The sequence below is a fragment of the Melospiza melodia genome, chromosome 9 (assembly GCF_035770615.1).
Source record: "Melospiza melodia melodia isolate bMelMel2 chromosome 9, bMelMel2.pri, whole genome shotgun sequence".
Taxonomy (NCBI): domain Eukaryota; kingdom Metazoa; phylum Chordata; class Aves; order Passeriformes; family Passerellidae; genus Melospiza; species Melospiza melodia.
This window is the reverse complement of record NC_086202.1, coordinates 9,175,001-9,197,970: the sequence shown is the minus strand read 5'-3', so window position 1 is coordinate 9,197,970 and position 22,970 is coordinate 9,175,001. Positions and strand designations below refer to the sequence as shown.

At 35.8% G+C, this 22,970-nt stretch overlaps 1 protein-coding gene across 4 annotated transcripts in view; it reads left to right on the top strand.

The window, feature by feature from the left end:
* The window catches only part of VTI1A (vesicle transport through interaction with t-SNAREs 1A), a 256,527-nt gene that overhangs the window by 36,025 nt on the left and 197,532 nt on the right, over positions 1 to 22,970 (top strand). For 2 of the 4 annotated variants that reach the window (XM_063163190.1, XM_063163192.1), the window contains exons 4-5: positions 14,336 to 14,413; positions 20,752 to 20,772. In XM_063163190.1, coding sequence (XP_063019260.1) covers positions 14,336 to 14,413; positions 20,752 to 20,772 — 99 coding nt within the window. The remainder of the gene's footprint in view (positions 1 to 14,335; positions 14,414 to 20,751; positions 20,773 to 22,970) is intronic. The other 2 variants (XM_063163191.1, XM_063163193.1) reach the window with 1 other exon arrangement.

Below are 22,970 nucleotides of genomic sequence, written 5' to 3'. Positions count from 1 at the left end.
GCTTCTGAATTCCACATAAAAGAGTCATAACCCCACAAAGAAAGTATTAACACTTCAGATCTTAGCAGAATGGTATTTTTCCCAGTGTATGAGAAAAAGACAATGACCACAGGAAGCAGGTAGCTGTGTGCTTCTGTACATTGTATAGCTTCCATCAATACAGTTTATATAGTCTTCCACGACACACAGCTTTTACTTTAAAGACATGTTAGGGTTTTTAAAGTTCATGTATTGATTGTGAATCAGACACGTATAGATTGAATAGCAAATAATCCCTATCACCATCATAATTGTAAATTGATTTTGTAACAATATGAAAAAATTTCTGCACTGCCAAATGCTTTATTTAATGTCATGGGAAATAATGAAATCATCATTCAAAATTACATTAGTTTTGCTTTCTTTCATCTTCTGTTTACTAAGCAGGACTAGAATGACATGTACTTCTCTGTGCAAGTATAGTGTCTGTATTATGTATGTTATCTCATTTTGATCTGTAAATATATAGTTCCCTTTCTAGACTTGTTCTCTAATGTGGTCATACCAAGAGTTGACTCAAATACAAGCAAGGACTAGGGCTGGCATCACTGTGTGCTGCCACTGATCTCTCAACACCTGTGTAGGATTGACAGAGCAAAGGCCAGGAGTGGAACATCCTGCATTTGCCCTTACTCCTGTAAGATAGGAAATACAGCCATCAAGGTTTTAGGTTAATCATGGCAGCATTCAATAAAACCCATCTTGATTCTGTTGTCCTAGGGCCAAGGCTGAGATGCTGAGTATCTGTAGCTGGTCAAAGTTCAATGAAACCTGTTTATCATCTCTGTGTTGGTAAAAGTAAACTGGAAAGTGGCTGCTCTGTATTTTCTACAAAACTAGGCTGTCACCATTTTAGTTAGTATTAATTATTTGACTGATGCCTTACATTTATACCATTATATGCAAATGAATTTATTAAGCTAGAGGCTGCATTATATCCATTTATTGTTCCACTGCTCACTTTTTTGTGCTGGTTCTGTGTAAAGTTTCTCTGGAATGTCTTAAAATGATGGGAAGAGGTGGTTTCCCTGTAGTTTCAGAATCATTGTATACACTGTGCAGATAATGGAATGATCCAACAGAAATGAAATTAAAATATTTTTCTGCTTGCAGCTTTATTTTTCTAATATTATTTGTTTGCTAAAAGTGCATTATGCAGGCATTTTTTATAAATTTTTCCAGGAGATGACTTTCAAGATGATAAATATTTCTTTACTTTTACTTGATTTTGTACGTGCTTTTTCTCAGTGTAGTTATTGGTGATATGTTTTTTTTCATTAGGGTGGTGGGATTTTTATATAATTGTATGCCTACCAGTGCTCAATGTTACATTATTATTTCACTTTGCTGTTTTGGCATTGTAATTTCTAAGGTAAGAAATTACAGTCAAAAAAGACAAGATTGGAAATCATTTTATTTGTCAGGGTAGGAGATAGACTATGAGTGAACATGCTGAGTTTTTCCACAGAGGTAAAAACCCAAAACAAACCCCCAAAAATGTTGCAAACAGCAGAAAAAGAAACAGAAAAAAATTAGACAAATTTCATTCCAATTAGCTTGTAGATGAAGGCTTCTTTAAGTGCTGTAATCCATAAAAGAAAAATAATTCCTAGTTCAAATGCTAAGGTCTGTGTAGTGTACTACCAAGTTTCAGAGAGAAAGTGTTTTCAAGGTCTTTTCATAAATGGTGTGTTATGGAATGGGGTCACTCGAAAAGGAATAATTACAGAGTGATCAGAAGATTTCTTTGAAAAGATAGTGCTAGACCTTCTGTGTGGTTTGTGGAAGAACAGAAATAAGTTTTGCTCCTAGGGTGGGCTAACAAAATGTATTGTGTTTTTGCAGCTACTTCTATCTTTGCCCGAAAGATGCATGCATCACCTCGCAGGGCACTCAGCTCTGCAAGGTCACCGCCTCGAAAGCAGATCTGGCAGTTGTTAGAAGTACAGCACACTGCTGCACTGTTTGACCAACTGCAAAAGTTTAGTTTTGAACTCTAATGAGTCTTTGCTCATCTCCTGTCTTTGCACTACCAGTTGTTAAATAATTAATTCCTCTTTGATTGTACCTCTTTATGTGCTTTTATAAACTTATTTGTATTATTTTGCTCTGTATTTTATTTGTACTCAGCCTCTTTTTGTTTCAGAGCACGGAGTTACCAGAAAGAATTAATTTGAGGAACATTTTTCCACCCTTTGTGTAGTGCTCATACTGAGGATCTGTGATCTACAGTAATTCTTATTCATTTGGAATATAGTAATTTGTTCCTGTCAGCACAGGGGCTGGTTTGTTGTTTTAAATTGCTGACTTTTGTTTTTGCTGGCATGCTCCCCAATACAAATTGAACATCTGACAAAAATCTATTTGTGTGACAATTCAGTCGAGATAGGTGCTCTGTGTTGCCTAACAGTACAATTTGGGGTCCCCAAGATAAAAGTTGACTGAATGCCAAGATTCTAGTAGAGCTTGTTTGTGCAGATAACAGAGGTAATCCATATTCCTCAGGTCTGTAAATCAAACAGACAAAGGAGAAATATGTATGTGCACCTTTCTGTTTGAGATAGTGGACGGGGAGTTTCTTCTAATAACCATGGGGACTCTCCAGCCCCTGAGAAAAACAGGACACTGACGCCAGGGATGCCCCTATAAGAAATTAGAGTGATTGGGAAAGTCTTAGAGTGCTTCTCCTCTTTAGCAGATAGTGTTAAATAAATTATTCTATGGATCTGGTTTGTGGCTTTGTGGTGATTTCGGTACTTTTATCTGTTTTGTCAAAGTAGATCCATAATACACTGGAGGAGGAAATCCAGCCATGAGGTCTCGACTGTTTTTCCCAGAGTGACACAAACAAATTTGTCAGTTTTAGTGGCCATCTATGGAAATAATGTTTAGGAAAACACATACTTGCTCCTACTGCTCCCCTGCAATGATTCTTTCAGGATGTAATAAATAACTGAAATATCCTCTTTTTGAGGAGGTGTTTAGATCCAAAAAGTGAAATACAAACTAGGAATCCCAATGGCCTAGCAAATGCTTTCTGATAGAATACTTTTTAAGGTGCAATAATTGCTTTTCATCCTTAAATGAAAATATACCTTTAATCAGCTGTGTGCAACTATGCTTCCTATTTTCCTGCTTAACTGTGGAATCACTTATGTTTTGGAGTTAATGCTCAATATCAGTCTTGTGATTTACTGCAGGATTCTGAATTATCAGGTATATACATCTTATTTTAAGGGAAAAATGTATAAGCTGTCACCCAACAATGTTCTAAACTTTTTATGTGAGGCCACTACTTTAGAAATCTTTGAAATCTGTCGTGGTCCTTTGATAAAGGTTGTCATTGTCCTGTAGAATCATAGAACTGCTCATAGTTGCAGTGGACAGTGATAATGAAATTTTAAACTGAGATTATTGCATAAATTTGTCTGTCCTTGAATACTCAGGAATCAAACTCAGATATGTGTTACACAATTTTTTCTTCCTTTAGTTCCTTATATTCTTTCCACGTTGGTTTTGCATGTCAGGTTCATGAGTTGGTGTTGCAACTATTATGTTTGCCATATGCTATCAAACTTTGTTTGGCTTTGTATCAGATCATCTGTGTTTGATGCTAACAGCTTTGTTACACCAGAAGTTTCTACACTGTGCCATGCAAGAACAGCTGCTGGGGTGGAGGGACAGATGTTTGGTCAAATGGTACTGGGCCTTTCTTGCACTTCAAAGGAACTGAGCAGAAATATAATATGACTGTAGAGTATAGTTCTATTTTTCTAATATGAATAATTTGAATATTTGCCATAGCTTGTTAAGAGATTGGGAGAGCAGCTAACTTGTATGAGCTGAAATTGGGAAGTAATTCATTAGGTAATCTTTGTCTTATTCTGGAATTCACCATGTAAAGATGAGATCCTCAGGATTAAATTCTTATTACCAAAATGTGCTTCATGGAAGAGATGTTACAACACTCTGTGGTATAAATTAATTGCTTTTGATACTTATTGTTAGCTTCTTTGTTTGGAATTTCACTCAAGGTTTTTCAAGTGAAAAGTAGGATAACTTTTGAATTTCATCTTTGTCCTAATACTGAGATCTGAACATCTTTCTTTTTGTGCATGAATGCCACTCTTCAATTGCTATTTAAATAAAAGAAGTATTATTTAAGCAGTAACCACCAAGGTTTATTATTAAGTGTGAAGCTCTTAGATATATCTCAAACTCCCTGAACTGCTGATCAACAGAAACAAGCGGTGTTTACTGAAATGAAAATAATTCCATCCTTGCTCTGTTTCTTAAGATTTCTCCTTATTATCCATTAATGGCCACTATAGGAGGCAGTACAAGTTCTGGACTAATTGAAGCTTTGACTGTGATAACAGCCTTTATGCAGTCATACATCAAGTGAGACTTTCCTTAAGGTTCACACTACATTGTCTTGACAGTGAAAATCTAGGCAGCTATAAACAAGATCAATAGAAATGTGTAAGCATTGTTGGTGACAACATAGTAACAAGGACAAAACAGAAATACTCAGTGAATTTTTAGAGTTTGGACATCAGTGTTTAGTGTGAAATGAGCTACTGCCAGTGTTGGTGTTGCTCATTATTCTTTGTGTGGGACTCTGGTCCACTTGGAGGCAGAACTCCTGACTATGCCACAGGTAACAGGAAAAAACAACAAGTTAGATGAAGCTTGTCTATTAGAGAGACACTTTAAATACCAAATATCTGTAAATATCAATATTTTCTATCAGTATCCTGCCTTTCCCTTACACTGTATTATTAGGCTTAAGACTTGAGCTCTAAAGAAATAAATGAAGTAGGGAATGGGTTGGTATGCTTATTTTTCATATAGCTGTGTGTATTATAATATTTTTTCATCCACTTGAATGAATATTTTAACAAGTATTTTCACTGAATGGGGAGACTGAAAAATGGAGAGGCAGTATAAAAAGGAGAAGGACTTTGGGTTGATAAATTAGAGGTAGTGGATTTTCAATAAATTAGAGGTAGTGGATTAGTTACTGACTTTTATCTCAGGTAGTGCAAAGCAAGAACTGCTCATCATCAGCTTGTGATAAAACTAGAAAATGCCATGTCTGAACATCAGGTTAGTATTTTACCATATTAGCTATTGATTTAACACAGCATGAAACAACTGGTGCTGTCCCAGTAGTGCCTGGTGGGGAGCAGTGAAAGTACAGATTTACTCCCCCATCAATCTGCTGCAAACTTCAAAGCCAAATTGTGGCCACTTAACTATAAAATTACTAAACTCAGACAATTTTTTTATCTTTTTCAAGCAAGGCAGCATGTCTGTCTGCAAGTGCATATGTTGTAGAAGGAAGGAAAGGAATCTCAGCTAAATCATGTCAGTGCAAAAATAATAAATTCAGGAAGCATGAAGAGCAAGATCCAAAAATTAGTTTTGATAGGGCCATGTTATACACAAAGTATTTTTAATTTCCCTTTTCATTAATCAATAATTTGAGCTAATTTGCTTATAGTTCAGTGTTTGCAGTGAAGTACACAGAATGAATACCTTGTGGGTGTATTTGTATGCAAGCCACCATAATTACACAGTGTGTCTATTTAATTGTTCTTTGCATCAAGCATTATTTTATTATTATTTAATGGTGGGGTCAGAAATGATCATATGCTACTCTCATGGAATAGGATTCTTCACATTGTGATTAATATTCTTAGGGGTCAACTGAAATTTTCTTACTCTGTGTATTATTTTCAGAAATTACACATATATTGATATATGACTGAAAAGATGCTGCTGAGAGAGAGTGTGTGTGTTCAGTAAAAAAAGGCCAGTGTCTAAAAATAGATTTTTATGGACTAGAAAGTATTTTTGGAAAGGTTTGCTTAAGTTTCTTTGATTTAAAATAGATCCTATCAGAGTAGCACAAATGGAGGTGGGACAATTCAGCTGCCTTAGGAACATTCTCCCTGTCCTCATTCTGGATGTCCAAAATGAGATCTGTCTTTGTGGTTTCATTTTGGCTTTTACACTTGGAGTTCACAGTGGACAAAATGTATAATTATTAAGAGAACTGAGCTCTGTAGCAAAATTGTACTTTTAATTGGGAAGCCGAAAAAATACCATCTTTCCTGGGCTTTGCCTAGTGTTAGAAATCCTGGGAGTGGGAGAGCTGAAAAAGATGATGGTAGTGTTCAAAAATGGCAACTGGTTCAGCCCATGTACAGGTTTTCATTTACAGTTAGGTACAGACTGATAAAGGCAATTAAGAGGAAGGAAGTGAAACTTGGATGCTTTTTTTTCTGGGAAAGGAAGGAGCTGGTGGAATGCACCAGCAGGTGTCTTGTTACTGTTAGCAATGGGAACCTGGGCTCCAGATGGAGATACTGGCTGAAACAAAGGTATTTTAATGAACATTTAATGTTTTGGTTTATCTGAGATGTTTATCATCCTTCACCATGAGCTAATTAGTGTGAACTAATTAGTTAGAAAATCTTGAGCCTCCTTAAGATTTTTTTCCTCCCTGCTTTAGTGTCTCTGGGAGCACTCTTTAAAAGTTGGCATTCTTATTAAACTTCCTCCCTTGGAGAAAAATGGCTCCATATTTTTATTTTCTCAGTTCATCTACCTGTTGGTCCAACACACTGGAGTTTATCTTCCATCTCCAAGTTTTGGAAAACATTTACGTTAATTACACACAGCATAAAGTCTTTGGACCACAAAACAGTCTGAAGTACATGATCGTGATGTGTAGTTGCTCCTTGTCCTCTAAATAGCATTAGTTGGACAAAGGAAGCTGTGTGGTAAAATAGACTTTATTAAAAAAGGCACAAAACCAAACTCATAAAAGGAACCACTAAAATATATGGCTTAGGTCATTACAGCAAGGAGATGAGTTGAGATAACCAATAAAAATTTCATAAAAGAAACATAAGCTTTGTAGCGTGCTTTTAAAAGGAACTAGGAGTTCTCTGTTCCACCATTATCTTTAACAATTTTCCCTAAAAGGTAGTTTTGCAGAGAAACTTGTAATTCTTACATGTGTATATTACATTTCAAGAACCTGCTGTAGATAAACCATTCTCAAAATAAGCTTATTTTTGTAGCCTAGTTCAGCTGGTCTTTAAATGGAAATTATTCAGATCTCAGAGACTTCTGTAGAAAAACAGCAGCTGTATGATAGTAGTGATTGACTTCCAGTGCCTCACATGACTTTGAAGATCTGGTCTAGGGGTGAGAGTCTTCTTGGACTTGACACAGTAAATGAATTAAGTGATCATCTTGATATCCTTAAATGTTTTTGCAGGTTAGCCTGAACATGAATTAAGGATTAATTTCTCTAGCAAGAACACTTAATTTTTGGCTGTTCCTATTCTTTGCATACAGATGGGTTTTTTTGAGGCCACAGTCTGGATATGTCCTTTTTTGACTTCAAGACCAATTGTGAACCTATGCTCTAAATAGCAGAATTTATCCCACTTAGTCCTCCTACACCCAAATTAATTGTCTGTATGTTGATTACTTTGAACCTGCATCAGACATGGTCTTTCACCTGAGATATCTTTATTATGAAACTGTTTTCTGAGTTGGGAAGAGAGGGTGTTCCCCTCTTTCCAGCCTTGCTCTTGCCTTTTATTCCAGCTCTGATGATAGAAATGGCCATAGTAAAAAGGGTCTGCAAGTTGCAAATCCTTTGTCAGCAAATTAGCCAATATACCTGTGCTATAACTATCAAAGCAAAAAGCAAAACAACCAACTTTTAATTCAACAATCTAAATTATCAGACTGGTCTTTGAACACACACAGGGTGGTTACAAGGAAGCAACAGGCTTTTCAGGAAGGTGGATCTGAGAAGGAGTGAATTTATGTGATCTCATGCACAATTTAAAGGAATTTCCAGTGACTGAATAGAGAAGTTGGTTAACTCAGCCAGCTAAGTAGGTGTGAAAAGATGGGCTTTGTAATGAAAGAAGATAGTTTAATAATGGTCATTTGAAGGAATCCATAGAAGGGGGTTGGATGAAATACTGGAATTAGAGTACTGAAAAGCACATTACAGGAGCAGGCTGTGAGCTGTGGGTAACAGTGGACAGTGGAATAAGTGCAAGTCAGCAGTGCAGAGGTCATGCATCACTGTTGGCCTACAGAGATGTTACAGTTAAATTTGCACATATACCCAGTCTTCCTTCCTGCAGCAGCTGATGCCTGGCACATTTTGAGATTATGGCACATGAGTAAAAAGGCTGGCAAACTGCTGTGCAGAACAGCCTAGAACTGCAGGCACCTTGGAGAAACTAAATTCTGATGAAAGAATAAAATACTGTATATGGAGGGACCAAGGTTTGGAATTAGTATGTGGTAATTCAAACAAGCAAAGATGAGTGATTATAATAAAAAGAAAAATAAAATTGATTTACATGCCAGGCTAAGGGGAGTTATTTTATGTTTGTGGAGTACTATTCAAGCCCAAGCAGTACTCACCTGAAATTTTCTATGCTTGGATTTATAACTGTTGTATTGCATTATATTAGGTTTCTTTAGATGTTTCCAAAGATTTCCATAGTGATCATAGTGAATATTTGACCATTCTCTAAAAACGATCGTGAATGAGGCAGAGGTCAGTAAGTTCCAACCTTTTGAATTTTAAAAAATCTTTCCATTTCTGGGTTGTTAAGTTTACAAGTTTGAGTTCAGGTAAATAAAAGCTGGTCTTCTAAATAGAACTGTCTTTTTCATGATAGGAACCATCCTCTGTTACTCCATAAATTCACAAAAGCAGTGAACTTCAGTTCTCTCTCAGGTCACCTGTTTCCTTCCCTACCCACAACAGGTGCAATATCTGCCTTGTTGGTGACATACATGATCCACTGGTCATGAGTTTGAGGTGGAAGTAGTTTTGTGGGCAGAAGCTGCATTTTTCACCATCAACATAACAAAATGTGTCCTCATGGGGGTTTGCTTGACCTTCCTCCCTGCCCTCACCCCGTAACGAAACTAAAAGTGTGTTTGATGAGGATTATTGAAAAGAAGATTTATGGACCTGTGACATCTATTTAAGATGGATGATAGTATCTCTGCATTAATTTCACATTAGCACTTGGAGTCTGATTTCTCAGTGCTGTTGCAGGAAGCTGCTGACATTTGGCAGAGTGGCAGAACACGGGGTTTGAGTTGTTTCTCTTTCAGAGTTGCCTGCAGCCTCTTCTCTGCGTGTGCCGGGAGGGAGGCAGCGCTGGGGGTGGCTGAGACATTGACTTTTGCCAGCTGACATGTACTGGTAAATTGATTCTTTCAATCAGAAGTTTCAGTGGATTTGTGGAATAGTTTTTATTTACTTTTGGACAGGAATGTATTCATTTGGGGTTTTTTTCTCAGTTTTCTTAAGGAAATGCTTGGAAGTCCTGCATTGCATCAGGTTCTGTATTAGCACCGTTTTTCTGCTTCATGCACCCAATTGCTAAAAACTCAGCATTTAGGGACAGGAAACCCCTTTGGAATTGCAGTCTGAAATGTCTAGTTTGTTGTTCCTTGATGACCTTAAAGAGAAATATAGTTTTGAAAATTAAAATTAAGTATGAGTTTTGAAAACTGAAGTTTGAACACAATTTTTCAAATAGAAAAGAAATTCCAATATTTCTTGCTTGCTAAGAAATCAGTTTGGGTTTCTGTTTCAATATAAACTTTAGGATTAATAAATAGGGCCACTTTTCCTCTAAATTTGTTCAACTGTATCTTTTCCATTTGTGCTCAGCAAAAAATACTTAAATACCTATTCCAAAAGGCAGAGATGAAAGAGTATATTCTGCAGTATTTAGCTGTCCATTTGGGGATCAGGTCACTTTTTTCACCTTGCTTTTAGCAAATGGCAGAAGTGACTACTGTCAAGAACCCAAATTAAGTCTGATCTATTCCCACAAATTATTTCTGGTTATGTTAATCTCAAGTATTTATTTACATTTAGAGCAGAGCCAAACTGCGAAACAGGTGCCTGGAGATTTTTATAAACATTTATATAGACTTGGAAATTCTAATAGATTTTGTATGAAAACAGATGTTTGTGGATAAATAAGCCTTTTTGTTGTTTACACATATTCCACCAGAAAAATCTGTTTAATCTGTTCTTAAAACATTGAGCCTGAAAAACTGAAAGGTTGGGATAAAAGGATCTGCTGGGTCTTTTGTCTGAAATGCACCTACATTTGCTCATCTGTTTGGGGGCTGCTTAGCATTTAGGAGGGGGAGAGCTATTCTTTAGTTCATGTATGAAAATGTGCAATACTTTACATCAATTATTTGGCTGATTGCTGGAAGTGCATTGGAGTGAGGGGGCACTGGCTAGTTCTGGCCTTCACTAATGGGAACATTTCAGAATGTGGATGGTAATTAAAGTATAGAATGCGGAAAATTAGGCCAAAATTGAATAGAAATGAATAAGCATGTGTTCTGTTGTGCAGATGTTGGAAATAGATTATTTGGGATACCTCTTTCTATCTACATCTTATTTGGTTACCGTGTAAAATTCGGTCATACACCATGTAGATTGTTTCTCTTCCCATTACCTTCTCTGTTTTTATGTTGTGATGTATCTGTATAGGTAGTAATTTAGCAAAATATCCTGTCTGCCAGGTGTGGGAACTAGCTGATTGTATTGTAATACCAGATCATTACTTAATTCATATGCAACCTAGCCTAGCACATGGAAAGCATTATAAATCTATTTACAGTGTGGCTGGTCTGATGATAACATTGTATTAAATTCCCAGGTGAGGCAATTTAAGCAATTGCTTTGCCATGTGTAGGCCATGGAAATTAACTTCTCATATGCTTTAGTAATAGAAGAACTTCATTGGTATGCTCAGATTAGTGGTACAGCAGAATTCTTACAGTCTGGTTACGTGTACCCTGCTTCACATGTAGAATCATACAGGGGGGTGGTGCTGCAGATCACAGATCTTAATTAGTTTAAGCTGAGTTAATTCATTTCAATTCTAATTTAGCTGGGCTTGCCTATGAACACATTCAGTTCTATTGGGAAATGTTAAGGCTTGGGTCAAGTAGACAGATTGTTTAAAGCCAAATTGCCAGACAGAACTGAGCAAGTGTATCTGTTTGAACAGGGCTTTAAGGAAATCACCCAATCAGTATGCAAAAATCCTGTTCATAAACCAAGAGAGATCTGCCTGGAATCAGAAATTCTTCCTTGTCAGAAGGTCTGGGTACTGTAGTACATTTAAAACAGCCCCTGAAACTTTCTGAGTGCTGAAGTTCTTGTAGAAAGTAGCTTAACCCTTTTGTGTCTCTGTGTTTGGGCACATGCTATGCTCAACTGCAAACACATCCACTGAGCAAAACCATTTGTGTGCTTAGACTTTTTGTCAAGGTATATACAAGAAAATATAAAATACAAGGAAAACTTCTATATGTGACAGAGCTTTGCAGACAAAAAACTGCACACAGAACCTCTTAAACCTATATTGAGCTGCCCAGAAATGCCTTGGATTACAAACTCTGTAAAGCTTCTGTCTTTTCTAGAAACATACATATAAAGTACCAGTAGACAGTGGTAACTGACAACTAAGACTAAAAATGTTGACAATTTCTTGATTTGCCTGGTTAGCTTATGTATAGAAGTCATTAACTATTTATAAAATGCATTATGAATTGGGTTCCTTCAAAATGTAGCAGAGTGTGTGACATTTCCAGCTCAAACTATCATTCTTGCATTTGGCTAAAGTATATACATTTATAAACAGCTGAAGGTTATGAAATAAAAAATAATAATAAAAAAACTTAATTATTGAGTTCAGACAAGCTGAACTAATCTTGATAGCCACATTTAAAAATGTTAACCAATAATACTTTAATAAAAATAGGAATAGTGTTTCAAGATATTGATATTTTGGACAAATCCTGAAAGAATAAATGAACACTTTAGTTCAAAGACCTTTCCTTTTATATTATTGATTCATTTGGTAGTGAAACTGTGATCAAAAGTAGTATCAAATTATTTATTGATTATGGCAAAGGGTTCTACCTAATTGTAGCCAAAGCATTATTTCTTTTAATAAAATTTCTGATTTTCAGATCCTGACAGATTATTACAATCAAAGAACAATGATACAAATATATTTATTAAGTTCACAGGTGATGATAATAAAGGATTATAAAAGGCCTCTAAAAATTGTATTGCTATTAACATTTATTTCTTTCCCGTGAAGTATATTCTTTTTCCTTTCTCCCATGCAGGCTCTTAAGAATGATAATATCATCCAGTTATATCTTTCAAATAAATGATGTGTAATCAAGGACCATTTCAGTCCCTACATATTATTAGGAAGCTTGTTCACTAGAGAATGAGCTCATGAAGCATCATGCTCCTCATCTCAGTCTAATAATGATAAATATGTTCAACACTAGCAGGATCAATGGGGCTGAGTCATTTTGTGAAATTGGGAGAAACTGTACAGTTGAACTGCTAGACCTCAAATGAAGTCCTAAGATTGAATCTTAATCAGAAGAGATGATTAGATATTTATTGTTATATATTTGTAATTTCCTTCCTTGTTTGATGTGTATAAAATGAAAATAGGAAAATAATGTAATTGAGCAATCTATGCCAATTTGTTGGCTTTTTGGTGAGAAAAGAGAAAAACAAAACCTATCTCCATATGATATTCTTGCATACTGTGGAGTGTTTTAGTCCCCCATAGTGATGAAATGAATAATTTAAACAGGCAGCTCTGATACCACAGCCTGTTTAAAGGTTCTCATTTCCTTTAATGCTGTAGACTACTTTAGCTTGGTTAGTATGAAACTGTGACAGCTGAGATCTCCAAAATATTTGGCACAATTCTCCTCTTGCCGTGGGTCTGTGGTCCAGGGCTTTGTCCTTATTACTTATATCTGTAGCTTTAGGATCTGATGGCAAGAGAATCACAAATGTGTAAACATTGTAGTGATCATGTTGGCAATAAAGGGGAGCTACCCAGCATAAAGAACTAAAATGTTTTGCTCTGGGGTGACCCATACAAGGCCTACTTCGCTGCTAGGTCCCTTGCACAAAGAGTGACCCATTTCAAACCTCTTTGTTACTAAGGTGATGAATTTCCCTGTGCTCAGTATAATTTCTAGTGTTCTTTTCCTGTGCCTTAGTCCCAAGCACCAGTTTTGGCATGGTGGCCCAAGCAGGGAAGCTTTGAAGAGGGATTCATTTTTTCTGATTTCCTACCGGTAGTCACTGTCATGGCAGGGCGTGAGGGAAGCCCCCATTGATGAAAGAAGGCCCTACAGCTTAGTTGTTGTTACTCTTGGGTTTCTTCCTCTGATGAGGTGTAAAAATTACCATAACTACTCTGAAAAAGAAAATAAATTGGACAATGTGTTCAAAATTCAATCCCTCCTTTAATGGTAAGTGTGGGAATATTGAGTAATAGCCTGTTATTTGGCTAACAGAAATTGAAAGCTGGGCTGGTGTTCTCATTGTGGCCTTCCCTATTGCTCTGTGGAATCCTGTGCTACCTTGCTAACCATCACACATTTGCTTTCCAGTGCTTAGCGCTTGATCTAGTTTAGAATCAACATAATTATCAGTTCAAGAGCAAATCAGGTGCTCATAAGCTATCAATTTACTTAATATCCTGTCTGTCATAATGATCCCATGGATGACTGTGTCAGTTTTGTGGTGTTTCCATGGACTGCTGAAAATCACTGTTTCCTTTGTGCTGGTATTTTCTCTCCTTTCTTTCGCCCTTTTATTTCTGATCCTTTCCCATCAGCCTTCACAGCATAGAAGATGCTTGTTAATTTTCTGCATCTTTAAATTGAATCAGATACATCACGTGTGTTGTTCAGGTTTGGTTTTTGTTTTTTTTTTTTAATATGGGAAAAGCTCTGTCTTCCTTTCCTGTCTCATGGCGTTGCTGCCATCACTGTTACATTGTGTTCTTTGACCTGCTAGCAAGTGTTCTTTAGAAAAATGTGTTTGGTTCCTGCACTGCCATTTTTTCAATGCTTCTGCTGTTAGTATATATTGCCTCACATGTTACATATCTCAAGCTTCACAGAAGCTGCTTTTGTTGCTGCAATGTTGAGGGAGTGACTGTCTTAGAAATCCTATAGTTTTGCCATGCAGATTTGTTAAGGTACAGCAGTTGAAGAACTTTGTAATAACTTTCACTTGCAGATTTTTATTTTTTTTTTTAATCAAATAGGTATCCATTAGGGGGCTCTCGAGGTTTAAGATGATCAGCCTTGATGCCAGTGGCTCCGGAGCTTTACTTCCTAACCCTTTTTTCTTTTTGTTTTACAGAAAAGGTCACGAATTGCCTACAGTGATGAGGTGCGGAATGAACTCCTGGGGGATGACGGGAATTCCTCAGAGAACCAGGTAGGATGCTAATCAAGAAGCCCTAGTGGGTGGCTGGAGGGTGAAGGAGGTCACTGGCACACTGGGCTTCTCAAGCTGCTCCTTAACAGCATTAGCAACAACTCATGTGGAAGTGATACTGTTTAATGCAAAGCTGGGGTCTTAATCAACTTCAAAATGTTTCTTGGAGATCTTACATTTAACCCTTTAACTTGTGATCACTGTCTGCTATCTCAAAAAAAATCTTTTCTTCTCTTTTCTTTATTATTTAGTACTTAAGAAATAACTTGAAACACGCTGTTTGCCGACAAAGCCAAGGTCTTCACCTCAAACACATGTAAAAGGAATAAAAAAGTACATAATGCAGCTTTGATAATAATGCAGTATAATTAAATCAACACTGGCAGGCAAAACAAATGAAAGTGCGCTCTCAGAATTAGGCAGTATCCCACTCAGTTTCCTTGTGTGATTCCCTCTTTAACCAGATTTTCTCTCCTTGTACCAAAAACACAAGTTGTACTAATAAGAATGTGCTTTCATAATGCATGTTGTACTAGGATGCAGAGTGCTATCCACCTCCTTTAATGAATGAAAGCTTGATAATCCTGGGGCTTTTTAAAAATCTTGTACCCGTATTGCTGTTCTGCATACTACAGTGAGATCCTGATAGACCGTGATGGCAATGCTTTATTCAGGAGACTTTGTCCCACCTGTTAATATTTCTTTCTGGGATGAAACTTGTTTGACACTCTGTCTGAAAGGAGAATATTTCTTTTCTTTCTAAAATTTATATTATCAAAGTGTTGTATTTTTGGAGTTAGAAGTTAGCTGAAAGTTTTCCTACCCGTCATATTTTCTCTTCTGGCCAAATAGAATCCAAACTATTTTGCTTATGAAAGAAAAAATGATTTAAATGTTTACTTGATAAATGTGTTATTAAATAAGGAAATGGCTCAGAGTGTTCTGAAATTTTTTTGTATCTTCTACGCTCAGTATAGGCTCAGCTCCACTAAGGACAGAAAAAATAAAGACTTGGAGACTTACCTTGTACAAGAACTTTCAAAACACAGACCCCATAACCCCAGTCTTATAGAGTATTTTAGATATGCCCAGTAAGTTTTAAACTCTGTAATAGACTTTAATTCATACATGAATGAAATTAGACACGGGATACATTATCTGAAGACATAAGACTGGAGTATAGCAGCTCTGATATCTATGTGAAGACTTAAATTTAAAGGACATTAATCTTCATATTTATATATGATAGAAAGGGGAGATTCCAAAATTTGAGTAAAATAAAGAGGGAATTTTATACTTAAATACTGAATTTATGGAGAAGATTATTTCTGGAATTTCACAGTCAGTATGTCATGATTGTAAATGAAGTCCTGTGAAACTGTTAAGGCTCTCATTTTATTTCTCTTAAGGTGCTGCTACTTTTACATTTCAAGAAAAAAAAATGTGTGAATTCAGACATAAAAGGGCAATTGTGATAAGAAGCTTTACTTATAACAGAATATCTTATGTGTAGGGATAAGATAAAATATTTTATTTTCACTTTTTAAAGAATGTTTAAATAACTGGTTCATGTGAGCACTTGCTGTGACTGATGATTTTTTTTCCAAACTTGGTGAAAGAGACATGTTCTCATCTCTAGGAGCTAAATGATAACTTCAACCATTTCCCAACTTTGGGCTTTTTCTTCCAAATGTCCACTATTTAAAGGGATGAAAAATTTGTCTGCTGAAGGACTCTTGTATAGTTTTTTAGGTAGTCAAAATCCTTTTTTATAGCCCAACTTGAAATTATTACCTCCGTACCTTTTAAAGTTCTTCATTCCTTTATTGAAAAATATAATGAAATAGCACCATAAAGGAGTCACCTAATTTCTTTTAAATATGTAAATGCCAGGATTTTAAAAATCTATTATTTATTATGCTGTTTCTGTAATAAATATCATATTCTCTTTTTCTTATTAAATATCTTTATTTATACCTGTACTTATGTACATGTAGATGCAGGTGCAAGCAGTTAGTGCAAAAACTTCAGCTGGTATTGAGCTTATTAGAGTGTATAGCTTTCAAAATCAAGTGTAGGTTTGGGTCCTTACCAGACACTGAGCATGAGATATTGTTGTGTTTAACTCAGTAACCCCAGGTTTAATATGCTTTCACTCCTGTACATTATTATATCAGTAGAAAACTTGGAGTAAATGATGAAAGGATGCCCAGATATAACTTAAAGTCATGTTAAATATTTGAAGATGTTTCAAATGCTTGCTTTTGTTTTGTCTCATGGAAATAAATATAGGTATGTGGACTGATCCTGGCCCTAATATTGTAGGAATTTTACTTCTCAATCAGTTTGGATTAGATTAAATTAGTTTAACTGAAAAATGGTGGGTTTGCTTTCCCCAATTCAGTCACCATCTGTGAAACAGGAGAGAAAGGATTCCTTTTCTGGCAGAGGAGGTGTTGAAAAAACTTGCCAGCTCAGAATTGCTCCTGTAACAAACCACAAAAATTGGTAAAATCTGCCAATAGGAATATTGAATAACTGGGTAGTCAAGGTTGTAAGGTATGAGTTGTTGGTCTTTATCATGTGATAAACATTTGCATGATGTTTTTGGTGGAGAGAGAAGACAAAAGGAACTTAATGCTTGCTGAATAGTATGACCATATTAAAAAGCCACAAATAAAACAGATCACTATTGGAAAACTAAAGTATCTGGATCTTTTCCTCATTCAGCTTCTCTTTTTTCAGTTGAGTTTCAAAGGTAAAATTATAGTAAACCATAGCCAAGTTATAAGCTGTAATGAATAGGATGGTAGGTATAAGTTTCCAGTTCTCTCAGGAAAAAAAGATTAAAGCACTAAGAACAGATTGAAGAATAGGTAATGGTGATTCTTCTTTTGTCTTCATTTTCCCAACATGTCTCTCAAAAGCAGCAGCCATCGTGTCTAGATGACACTCAGAATAACTTGGAATACAGTTCCCTTCTAATGGCTATACCAAAATTTAACTGATTTTGCCAGATAGAGCATATATAGGCATTTCCTCTGAGAAGTTGTGATAATTATATAATGTTGCTATTGAAAATTTCTTTTTAATTAAGTGCAGCTTGTTTTCATGAGACAGGTAGTGATATAGTGCTCTTAGTGATCCTAGAGTTCAGTAAAGTAATTGCTTAACCTATGTTAATTTTTTTCTTATTTTGAATCATGTGAATGTAGGCACTCAGATGAAGCACTCAGAGGATGAAAATCAAGAAATGTCCCTTCTTGCATCAAAAAAAAGTCCCACCTTACAAACCCAATCCCAAAAGCTGCTCTGTGCATTGGGTTATTATTCATTTTCCAAGAGTGGTCTTAAAGAGGCTGTTGGTTTCAAGCCTTGTTTCTTGTCCTGGTCACCAACATTTAGCAAATCTCTTGAAAGTTTTGAGTTTTTCAGTGCAGTGATACACTACCAAAAGTTGTAGCTTCACTTTAATAATAATAGAACTGGTTCATGTAGCAAGTCATGTTTTTGAGGAAGTATGTGTTGGGTTAAATCAGAAATTTCTCTCTACAGAAATGATGTGAAGTTCAGTATTACCAACTTTGTTGAGGTGTAACAGCGTTCCTTTCTCTTTTGCAGCCATGTTCATTAGTAAGTTTAAATAAATTCACATTGGGTTAAACTGCATATCCGTATACCCATACATTCTATACGTGATTCATGGTGAACAAATATTTTGTGTCTACTTAATTTCTGACTACAAAGTTGTGATAATATTAGATTTGGGCTTGCTGTGCATAAAGTGTGTCAAACTTCAGCTACAGACCAGGGGGTGAAGTTGGTCAATTTAATTCGCCAAGATCTAAAGAAGGTCGGTATCATTTCATATAGCCCTGGCAGAGCAGATCATTACCAGACACAAATCTGTTCGTTACATGCCGAGGGTTTATAGCAAAATAAATAGACTGTCATCATAAGTTCAGAAAATTGTGTGTTCGACCCACGATAATGTGTAAAGGGCGTTTAATAGAGTTCAGCATTTATTCGTTATCTATGTGCGGACAGAGACGGCGGTGGCGTTATCAGCTTTTTAAAAAAAATTCGGTAGTTTTGGGTCACGTGAGGAGCCTTGCGGCCACACGCGTGCGTGCACACACACACACACACACACACACACACATCCCATCTCGCTCCCTCGCTCTCTGTAGTGCAGTTTTGATTTTAGTCACAGCAGAAGGCTTAGCCACAAGAGATTCCACTGGTTCAAACCAGCGTAAACCAGATTTTTTTTTTTTTTTTTTTAGCCTACAAAGGAACAGATTACCTCTTGTATCGAATTCTATATTGCAAAAAAAAAAAAAAAGAAAAAAAAAGAAAAAAATAATATCTTTGTTTCAAAAATATGCTGATTATCATAACCTAAAATGGTGGCTGTGCACGGCTTAAAGCTGTTTACAGTTCAGGAGTGAGCATAATAAAAATAATGTTTCAAAATAGAAATGTAAAGGTAACACATTTTCATCAAGAGCATTGTTAAATGGGAGAAAAATACATCTTTTGTTAATTTGAATGAATATCTTTCAGCCAATGTTAAAAAAACCCCAACCCTCTCCCATTACTTAGCTTAGCTGCAAATCCCATGCAGAGCTTAAATTCAGCCATGCAGCACAAACAAGATAGAACATTTTTGTTTGGGACCTATTGAAAAAGCAAATGTGCAGCATTTTAAAACTCTCATTGATTATAGCAGGGTGGCATGCCCGGACGGGCTCTATTGCGGCAGAGTCGTTTTAAACTTTGGCCCTTTAAGTATCATAGTCAACTGAAGAATGGTGGCCTCAGAAAGAAAAGATAGCTATGTGATCAACTCCCAGATCGTCTCTTTCTAAAGAGCCTTAATGTTTGCCTTTTTGGGGGAAAAAGGGGGGGAAGAGCTGGAGAAAGAGACCAATTTATGATAGGCCAAGCACTTGAATTTAAGCGCTGGTTTGCCCAGCAGTGTGGATTTCCTTTATACCAAATTGTGGCAAAGTTCCTTTAGCTGGGTGCAGAAGAGCTGGCCCAGTTCAGCTTGGGGTGGTGTAGGAGCCCCCCTAATTACATCTCATTAGAGCTCTTGTCCCTTTTGGTAATGGGGTGAGGCAAACCTTCAGTTTTAGACGAGCCATATGAGACAACAGAGAGTAATGGAGGTTCTTTTGTTTCCTTCATGCTGATGAGACTTTGTTAGTAGTAAACATTCTCGTCTTACACGTGATGAAAATTAGTGTTATGAAACTGTAGGTGAAGTATCAGCATAAATTGAGATAATTGTGTTGCTGTTGTAATTTTGAACTGGAATCGGTGAGAGAACTGTAATTTTTTATAAATGGCCATTCTTGTGCAGATATTTGTTGTGTGTAATTATACATTTTGTTCCAGTACAAATAATTTATCTGTCTCTCTAAGAGGCAAGTATATAGCTTTATAATCAGGCTGGGGTTTTATTTAGTTTTACAGTAAAGCCGCCAGAGCAGTATTATTTGTGTTAGATTGTGTTGATTTGCAAGCATAAATAAATAAATATAAATTTATCTACTATATAAGCATACAAACACCCCCTATGTGTATATATTTATATATATACACACACACACTGTATAGTGGTCTGGATCAAGAACCTGGAATGGGTCTTTTCTGAGGGAAATATGTTTCATGTTGTTCCCTATTCCTTTGTCTATTTTTAAATATGCTATTCAATAAATCATAGTTCTGAGACATTTAACTGAGCTGCTTCATTTTTTTTACCTGGCAGAAACCCTCAGTATGAAGTTCAATAATAAAATTAAATAATATAGTTGCAGTAGAACTCAGGTATATAAAAATTGAAATACTGAAATATATGCTATAAAGATGCAGTCATCTATTAATAAGTTAGATCTGCTAGTAAAATAAGAAATCAGTTGTCACAACTAAAATATACAGAAAACATTCTGAAAACTTGTATATACAAAACCACTTCAGCTGTACAATCTTCGAAGAGAGGAATAGTAAACTTGTTTTTTTCTTTATAATATAGACTTCTATGAAGTCATTCCCCTTTATTTCATGATGGTGTCTTAGATGTGGTTTAAAAGAGAATTTCACACTATTCTCTTTGTTTAATGTGACAGTGTGAGAAAGTGATCTTTATTCGTTCAAAAAACTCTGCATGTAGTCTATGTTTAGGTTCTTTTAATGTGTTTGTCTGTGATTTTTAAATGCTAAACATGTAAACAGATAAATTGTCAATGTTAATTCTGTATCCTGTCACACAACTGATCTTTCTTTCCTGCCATTTCTTTCCTTTTTATCTTTTTTGTGCGTTCATGTTGCAGTTGATAAAATTACGTGAAGAGGTGAGTACTTTCTTGCTTTTTGTTGTCTAGCTTTCCCTTTAAAGCTGAGTTTCTAAATCTGAAGTAGATCTTTTTGTTCATTGTTGCAGGGAAATCTACACAAAGCAAAAATATTGATTACATTGCTTTAAAATATTCACTGTTGTGCTTCTTCTTCCCTAATAATTGTATACTTACATAGGAATCTCTAGATCAATCCTTAGAAATTAACATTCTTTGATAGTGGAATTTTTTTAAAAGGCACTAGAAAAAGAAGGGTGGAAAAAAACTCTATTATTTGATCTCTTCAAGAATACCATGATCAAATCAGGTACAGTAATAATCATGTTTGCATCACAAAATCTTTGATAGGGAAAGTACATTTATACACTGGTATTGAAAGTGAAAGCATTGCTTTAGTGTAAACCTTTGCTGAAACATTTTAAAAATTACATGGTATTTCACAGTGTTTTGAGTTTGGTGTGAGGTATTTAAATAGCTTATGTATTATACTGGATATTGTACACCCACTGAAAATACAGTAGAAGTAGAGAGACCTACACACATATCAATATTTATTATTTATTTGTGAGTGCTGTAGATCTGTAGGTGTAACACTAGAGATCAGTATTCCAGAATACCTTCCAGTTATAAAATGACTCATAAATATTTAGAAAGAAGCCTGTTTTAATGGTCAGTTTTTCAAATGTTTCAGTATATTTTCTGAAATTAATCTCTGCTTTTGCTAGCTGTTGTAGCAAAGCAGGTATTTGAACTGCTATTTTTTTATTATTTCCTAGTAACCACTGAAAAGAGGGGCTGAGTAAAGTCAAGTTTACTTACAGGTCAGATTTCTGAGGGATTTCATACGGAAAGCTTGGACCAGTGAAATATTTGAATAAATATATTTAGAAGCACAAGTATTTTAAGATCACGCATTTGTCTGTTATCTTCTTTGTGGAAGATGTGTGCCCAGTAATGTATCAGTAATACATACTGAACTCTGCAGGAAAGGATTTGGGAGTTTTAGAAATGGTGATGACAAAGAATTGTAAAGTAAGCAGATTGGGACAATTACAGAGAATTCTTAAAAACAGGTAGGTATTTGTGATACAAACATTCTTCACTAGTTCCCTAAATGCTTTATTTTCCCCCTCTTCTCATAGAGCTGATATTAATATTTGCAGAGCAAAAGAGTTAACAAAAAAATTAAATAAAATAAACATGTAACCACATGAAAGCCTTCCCACCACTGCTGAGCTCCCCTCCCCAATAGTCCCAGTATTTAAACAGATGACAGTATTGTTGCAAGGGTTTGTGTAGCCTGATTTCTGAGGTTTTTCAGAAGAACACGGTTCATTTTCTCATCCCTCTAACAGCACCTGCATGTCTGCTCCTGTGCTTTTGCAAAGAGTGCAGTAGGATAATTTTTGTTTGCAAACATAAGATTATAGTTTTATAAAGATTCCTAATTTTTAAATTCACTCTGAAAATTTTATTGTATGTAAAGAACAAAGCTGCTGCTTATCTGCATTTCTTTTTGAAATAGCTATGAAGACAAGTAAGAATATTTAGGGTGTTATTGCAAAGGGCTGTGACTTGGGAGCTATATTGAACTCAGTTACACCTTTTGGATTTTATAAATCCTGTGTTAGCCACCTAAAAATTGACATTGCTTCTGGTAATTTTCTTTTTTTTTTTTTTTGCTTTTCCTTGCTAGCTTCATAAGTTACTTTTTCCTCTCTCTGCATACATTGAAAACAGCAGAAAATAAAGTAATAAATCCCTTTATTTAGTCTGGAACAAAATTTTACTGGTAGAGAGAAAAATAATTTAAAATCCAATTGTTGCCATTCTTTTCTCTGCATGAAAGTACCCACTCTGTGTTGGATAGGTTGTAAATGCAATGGTGTTTTTATACCCAATGCAAAATGCACATTAAAGTTTAAATGAAGGCTAGTACAGTGACTCAGGCATAATTCTTAACTCGTCACAGAGCGAAACATCAAGGCATCCCCAATTATAGTTCTCCTAAGGAGGTATGAAGTGATCTTAAAAGAAATTGTGGTTTGCCATACTGTTTGTTAATAAAACCTGTGCTTCCTCTCATTACGAGGCTCTATTCTCGCACGCTTGCCGTACACAGGCTTCCATGGAGGCTGTGTCGCTCTGTCTTTTGAGCTCCTGAGATCTCAGTTTGAATCCAGCCCACATGGAAT